This window comes from Gavialis gangeticus, unplaced genomic scaffold (assembly GCF_001723915.1).
Source record: "Gavialis gangeticus isolate Ggan-Ray unplaced genomic scaffold, GavGan_comp1, whole genome shotgun sequence".
NCBI classification, from domain to species: domain Eukaryota; kingdom Metazoa; phylum Chordata; order Crocodylia; family Gavialidae; genus Gavialis; species Gavialis gangeticus.
This window is the reverse complement of record NW_017729033.1, coordinates 84,628,745-84,636,573: the sequence shown is the minus strand read 5'-3', so window position 1 is coordinate 84,636,573 and position 7,829 is coordinate 84,628,745. Positions and strand designations below refer to the sequence as shown.

Here is a 7,829-nt window from a genome sequence, read left to right as displayed (position 1 = left end):
CTGGATGGGAGATGGGGTGGGGGGTGGGGGGGCTGGGAGGAAGGAGGGAGGGAAGTTAGAGCAGAGTCTTAGCTGCCCTGGCTCTCCTCACTTGGGCAGCAGCTGACACTTCCGTAGCTAATATTGTAGCAGTGCAGGCTCTGACTACTGCACCTGAGAGACAGGCAGCAGTGCAGACTCCCCAAGGGACCTCTTGGTGCCCTGTTTGTGCTTACTTCTGGGCACCCAGCTATGCCTCCCATGGCAAAGCCTCCCGGAGGCATCATAGCAAATACCTCTGTGAGGAGGGAGTTATCCTTGTGCTGTCTCTAAGTCTGTGCCTGTGGCTTGTGCCCTGCTTGCCCCTTCCTAGTTACACTATTGCTGAAGACTGAGGGAGAAGCTGGAGGTTTGGGTGCTCACTGACTGTGGGAACAGAGCAAGTACTATATTTTGATTTTTCTTGTTCACTGAAAATTCTGCTGTGGCACTTTGTTGTGGACTGTGCTACATTTCTGAGAATAGGATGGTGCAGCACATTTGACTTTTGCTGACTGTGTCATCACCTTCAGTCTCTCATTACTGGGGTATGTAGTACTCTGATCTACATATCACCCTCAGTTTGCCTAAAAGTATACTCAGATCAATGCTAGAAGTGAATCTCATTTTAAGGAGGAGCAGGGCTGAGGGGTAATATACACTCATACATGCTCTTATTTGCTGATATGATATAGTCCTAGCAGACTGTACCTTTAACTTGCATCTGGTCATAAGGCTTATTTACATTACACTAGTAATACAAGCTGCATAAGGTCTTAATGCAAAAGCACAGAAGAGAAAAGAAAGCAATCTTACACTGGAAAAATATCTAAATTACACATACAAATTTAAGAGAAAATCTTAGAGACCAAGACCGTCATATCTGGAAGTTAAATATACCACTGTCCACTTGCCAAAATGCCTTAAATACACTGGGAGATACATTTCTGTTATTCTCTTATATAAATAATATTTCATGTGATCAATCTGCTACTCTTAAGGCAAAAACAACAATAACTTCTGATATATATTACAAGGATGCGTGTGGTTAGGAGGAATGGGAAGCTATAGCACTGTTGTAATAAGAGTTATAAGTTTTTAAAAAGTTTTCTGCTTTTAAAAATAATTTGTATTTGCCAAAATTGGGGTGGGAGTAAAAGAGAAAGCACAAAATACTAGTTTCTTCCCCAATTGTTATTGAAAATGTCCCAGCCTTACCACTTATTCTGAAATGTCCTATTGGTTTTCTCCATCAAATCCTGTTTTTCCCCTAATTTTTCATTCCAGTGAAACAGCTCTTGGCAATCACACAGCCCCATATGTTGATACTGGCAGGCAAAATATATCCAACAGCTGCTACATCCTTCCACCTCACAAAGATTTCACCTGGAAGGGCTCTGCTGCCTTCATCCTGGCTCTCACTCTTCTTATTTCTTCTGTCTAGCACAATGCTTCTTTTCCAGCAGGGAAGGCCAGCAAGCAGATCCTTCACAGATCTACTACAGAGCTGCCGTCTGAACCAGCCTGAAGGGGCTGCCCTGACAGCATTGTGGAAAGAATGCTTCCACATAGTAAAAACAAAACTCTTTAGTCTGACATCCTGTGACCACTCAAGCAGTGACTAGTGGCAAGTTGTCAAAACTAGGTTAATCACAATGAGAGGATTTCCATGCTGCTCATTTAAGTGTCATAAAAAGACACAATGGTTCTGTATTGCATTTCCTTAGACTACCCATCAATTGGATTATTATTTGAACAAATCTAGTCATTTCCATGCAGGGCCCATGAAAATAAGGAAATAAATAAAATCAAGACATGAGGTTTATTTGCTAACAATAAAAATATGATTTTAAAGGTTTGGAATGAAAAGAAAAATGATACATAATCAAAACATAACACCACTGAAGGACAAGGGGAGTAACGGAGAACAAGAAAGAAACCTGTGGCTCTGATTATTTATAATTGGAACTAGAAATATGGGGTTGCCCAATTATACTGCCATCAACGGTCCTCTTCTCTTGCAACACACAGTATTATATTCATGAGTCCTCTGATTACGCACACATTATATAAGACTAGAAGAATGTGAAAAACCCATTACCAACAATCAGTTCTTTGTACAAAGGCACACACGCACACACACACACACAAACCCAGCAAAACCCAGCATTTCCTACCGTTCTAATTGCTGTTGGGATTCCAGATTCATCTACCGGGCCAATCCCTGCATAATGTGGTGCTTTAATCACTGTGACTTTCTTCTCTTCCTCTGAAGATCTACAGATTGGTATTGTACTGGTGGTGGTGCTGCTGCCAACAGCCTGAGCATGCTGTGAGTATGTCTCTGTGGATTCTGTAAAGATAATGTGACAGCACGTTGTATAACAATATAATAATCATAGTTAACAGTTATATCATGCTTTCTATTTTCTAAATGTTACACAAATATTCATGCACAAAGTAATGCACAAATATTAATGTACCCAAATACAACATCTCATAATACTTATACATTATGAGGATTTCCTTGTACTCAAGGAATTATGCACATATTATTTTATTAAATGCCGTGCTGAAATACTAGTGTATTAGATTGGAGGCATTTTTTACATGATGAAAGATGAAAAGAAAATTTGCTTATTTAGAGTTAAGATCAGGAAAGAGAGGATGATAAGATCCAAAAATAAGATAGTGGCAACAGGCACATTTTCCTAAACTAAATTTGCAGCTTTGCCATCTATATGTTTAACTATGCATTGGGGTGAACTGAACTCCTTTCCTCCCCAAAGCATTGCATAATACAGAATATTACTATTACTGATGCACAGTAATGCATTTCATCAAGAATTTCATAGAAGTTTTTAATACATGTACTGGGTCCATTAGCATGCGATATGTGAGAAAGTTAACTAGATAAACACTATTAAGTGTTACGTTATTAACTCTGGAAAGCTAATGCATTATCAGCAGGGAGCCTGGTTTTCTTTGATTTAAAAAAATCCCCAATTTTTGGTCAAAAAAAAGTAACCCCGAATCCACATTTTTCCATGATTAAAATGAAACACCACTAATATATAGATAAAAATAGCAACCCCAAATCCACATTCTATATATAGTGGTGTTTCATTTTAATCACGGAAAAATGTGGATTTGGGGTTACTTTTTTAAAACCGAAAATTGGGGATTTTTTTAAATCAGAGAAAACCAGGATCCCTCATTATCAGGACTTGAAATTTGTTTAGTTTTTTTTGTATGCTCTAAGTCCAGATTCTTTTCATTCTTAGGGATACATTAAATAGCTTGACGTAAGTAATATATAAAGTGCACATCAATAACTTTGGTCACGTCAGCAGCATGTCAGAGAGCTCCCTGCACTAACTTCAGTAAAAGGCTGCAGGTTGTTGTTGACTTTTAGTGCTGTAAATAGTTTTGCAATTCTACCCCAACTCTTAACTATTAAAATTATATAGCATGGTTACCATCATCTATTGCTAAAATTCATAGCAAGTCATTACTTCAGAAAAAAAGAACCAAAGGTAACACAAGAGATCCTGTCCTATCTCAAAGCCGTGTGTCTGAATGTAACCTTGCATGCAGGGGAAGATCCTTTGTAACAAGGAAGATCCTTTAGTTATTCAGGCTGCAGATTTCAGTAAGCAATTAGTGGGCAGTTAAGACTAGCTAAGCATGGTATGCAACAGCAGGTACTATACTACCCACATTTTGCTGCAGAATGGCTGGAGGTGCAAAGCTAGATTTCCTAACACTTTGTGCAGATTATGATTTCCTCTAATGCTGGGGTTGGCAACCTATGGCCCATAGGCTGGATTTGTCCCATGGAACCTTTGAATTTGTCCTGAAGATGTAGGGCTTGGGTGGCAGTCGGCGGTGGGAGGCTTTGGCTGTGGGTGCTTTGCCCTTCCCACCATGGAGGTGAGTGGCAGTGCCAGTAGGGTCCTAGAGCCCTCCTGTCTTCCCACTTCTGACCTGGGAGAGTCGTTCCAGCCAGCAGCTGGAAAAGGTTGCCTAACCGTGCTTTAATGACCTATTGATCACTGCCACAATTTTGGATGTTTAACCAGAAAATTTGTAACAGTACACACATACACACTCAAGACTAGATATTTTTTCTCCTTGTTTACTGTAAAGATTTTGAATTAGATGATGTCTTTTCACTTATTTCTTCAAGTTTTAAAGTTATCCATCATCCAGTATTATGCATGGCTGGTGAAATGTATCTCTGAGTGTCAAATATCAAAATATTTAGTTTTTTTTCAAATACGCTGCTGTTAAACTTAGAAAATTGTGGGAAACTAATTATACATTCCTGCGTGCCCCAGACTGACGGCATTGGGGGGATGTTTGAGTGTGCAAGGATGAGAGGCCAGACCATAATTTCGTGTGTCTTAGAAACTTATCACCACCAGAGAATTAAAAATCCACCAGAGAATTAAGAGAAAATGCTCTTAAACACTGTGTTCAAAAGAGATAGCTAAGGGCACTCTCTGAAACATGGTTAACACATGCTAACGTCTATGAATTTGGGGAGGTCAGTTTTTTAGAACAAGCCTGGTATTTTTGTGTTTGCAGATATCCACATGCTCCATTTCTAAACTTCGCACTTGTGCACAGATGGCAGCATTTATAGGATTCATAGACTTTAAGGACAAAAGTAATTTATTCAGGCCTTCTGTATAGCACAGTAGCAAATCCCATGTGTATGTTCAAATTTGTTGTGCATATGTTCTCTTTGAATATGCATATGTTGATAAAAAAGGTACACAGAAATAACTGCACGCATAAAGCTAAAAGCAGGCAGAGCTTTAAGCTTTAAACTTTCTTCAAAAGTTTGATTTCAGGACCAAGGCTTTTTAGCCAGAATCCTTAATAATAAATTGAAAGTTTGCTTTTATAAGTGTTCTCAAAATCATTTTGATTGTAAGTTCTATGAGGCAGGAATCATATTTATATAGAGTCATAAAGTATGACATATACTCATTTAATTCCTAAAAAAACTCATAATTTTACCAGTCAATCATGCTATATGCTTTTTAAAAACTTAAGTCCTCATCCTATGAGATGGAAGTTCAGCAGATGAATAAAATTCACCCAATTTCTTAATGCTGATAAGGGACACTGAAAGGGATTTTGATTTTTATTCACAAATGTCTGAGTCATAGTATTTTCGCCCTTCAGTAAAGCTAGTGGAATGACTGCAAGAGGTCATTTTTATATGTATAAGAATTTTACTCTTAAAATAGTAATGCTTAGTAGTAAAACCAGTTCAAGAATGTTGCTGTGTCTAACTCTGTCTACTTTATTGTTTCTTGTATTTTTCCCAAGGGACAAGAATAGATAATACCTTCTTTCTTTAGGTGGAATGCTCTATAATTGTTTGCAGTTCTTGCCATGTGAATCAGAACAGGTTGCATACTATATAAATTAAACATGTGAGAGACTTACCCATCATCCTGCCATGCTGCATGATAACAATGTTTGAATTGAGTGAAGCTGATGGAGGGTAAGCTGAAGAAGGGGAAAAAGGCCTTTGAAAATGACTCACTGGACTGGCAGCAGTGCCAGAGTTCCCATTCACTGTTATCTGGGCCTGGGAGAAACAAAACAATATCCCATTAAATTACACACAAAACTCTCTGAATACCATTCCAAACAAAGGGTGGTGTAAGGCTGTCAGCTACACAACAATTACCAGTTGTCAGGTACCTAGCCATAATGGGACAGATATTCACTGAAGTACAAAACTCATCAAGGGGAGTGGAATGTGCCCCTTACGCAACATCTCTCTCTCCCTTTTGCCTCTCAAAGTGCTGTGTCTGAAGCATGCTGGAGTCACGGGAAGGTGACAGAGGGATCATAGTCAAGGCAGCAGGATGAGCTGCACAGACAAGATCTGCCTGGATTTGACATCTGTATAAATAAAGATGGCAGTAAAATTCTCTCTCATAATGTGACAAAGGCAGCCTGTCGTAGATCACTCCCTCTAAAGGGATGTTTTCCCTTGTTCCACATGCTTACCTCCCATTGATATTAATAGGAATTTTGTGCGTAGACTGAATGGAAAACTTTAATTACGAATGTCTAGACAGAGTGAGCCAAACCCTCTTTGAAAACTGGCACTTAAGTAGAGGAGGCGACTATGCAGAGGTGGGGTTTAATGTATACTATGGCACAAAAAGTCACAGTGATGAAGTTTGTAAATCAAACACCACAAAAGCTGAGTATGTTGTCAGTTCAATAAGGGACTCTGACATCACAAGCCACTTGAGCTTTGGTCATAGGAGATTTTTCTAAGACAAGTCCCTGTTCCATTTGCTTTTGATTTCCAGAGCTTTACTGTAAAACCAAGTCTGGCGAGTTCTTTAAGGACTGCAGAACAGACCCTGAGAACAGACTGAATTTTTAAAATCCCAGGAACTTAATATCATCTAAAAAAAGATGGCATGGCAGAAATTTTCCATCTCACTTCTTTTTAAGTGCAAAGTTATGAGCATTGAAGACCTACATCTAGTTTTGTAACAAAAGGGAATAATTACAGTAGCCTGGTCTTGTGCGATTGCCTTGCTAACAGCTATGACTGTGAAATGTGACAAAAAGGGTCTGAAGGAGCAACAACCAAGGAACAGACACGATAAATGTGAACAAAGAAAAAGATAAATGTTAGGCTCTAACGAAACCGCTAATTTTCTTCTGCAATACAAGAAGAAAGTATTTTTGGGATGGGTAATTTGATATTGAATTTTTCACGTCAGCAGCCCTCTTATGATGTAAATGAAAAAAATTTTTTGTGTGTTTTAGTAGCAGCCAGCCTCCCCTCCTCCCAGCTTCTTAACATATGTCATCAGAACACCTGGATGTATTAAGAGCCTTTTGCTTTAGAGCCAAATTGAGTAGGTAGCTGAAATTCAGGTTGTACCAATGTGCCATTAGAACCTGGCTGTTTAGATTTGTTCTTCCACCTTATAAACTCAGGAACATAAATGTAAAGACTTTATTAAAACAAAGCACATCTTTTAAATATTTTTCTGAATTCTTTAAAAGAGTTATTCATTATAAAACAATTTAAATAAATGAAGGCTGCAGTTTTCAGAATGCTGTATCACAGTGCATGTGTACGCATGCTTAATTTGTCCTCATAACTAGTACTTGTATCTGTATAAATCAGGTGCTTACACATACAAGTATCAAGTAAAGGTCTGCCTATTTGTACAGGAAAACCCTTATTTTAGCCCAGAATCCTGATACATTGAAAATCATGTCATTACTGGCTAAGCTGATTCTGTGGGGTATAGTTAAAGGTGGGCAAAAAATGACGCAGGGACCAAAACAAAACAACGCCCCCCTTCAGATAGATGCAATGTGTTTTGTTTACCCTGAAATTAAAAGTTTTGTTTATGGGTAAGTTAACTCTTTGGGACCTTTAAAAAATATTCATGAAACTTATAAGGTAAGGGTGTCCCATCTAAAGCCATTGAGGCCCACTGGGGCAGTGGAGGAAGGGCTCCACTGTTTCTTTAACCTTGGCATGAAAAGGAGGAGATACAGTCAGGAGATACAGTCGAAATTTAAATACAATAAAATGCTTGATTTTTAAAAAAATGTCATTTTGCATATTCAAAATTTTTCTCATTTTTCCCCAGGTTAAAATAGTTACTAAAAATAAACCTGAATTGGCCCATGGTTTTGGTCCTTCAGAAACTGCATTTCCATTAATTTACTATTCCCCTCAAAAAACAGTTCATAGTTCATAGTTTCTAGGGTCGGAAGGGACCTGAGCAGATCATTTAGTCCGA

At 38.5% G+C, this 7,829-nt stretch overlaps 1 protein-coding gene across 5 annotated transcripts in view; it reads right to left on the bottom strand.

Annotated features, from left to right (window-relative positions):
* The window catches only part of SORBS2 (sorbin and SH3 domain containing 2), a 298,880-nt gene that overhangs the window by 103,611 nt on the left and 187,440 nt on the right, over positions 1-7,829 (bottom strand). For all 5 annotated transcript variants that reach the window (XM_019525918.1, XM_019525915.1, XM_019525917.1 and 2 more), the window contains 2 exons: positions 5,482-5,626; positions 2,196-2,371 (listed from right to left, as the gene is read on the bottom strand). In XM_019525918.1, the coding sequence (XP_019381463.1) occupies positions 2,196-2,371; positions 5,482-5,626 (321 nt within the window). The remainder of the gene's footprint in view (positions 1-2,195; positions 2,372-5,481; positions 5,627-7,829) is intronic.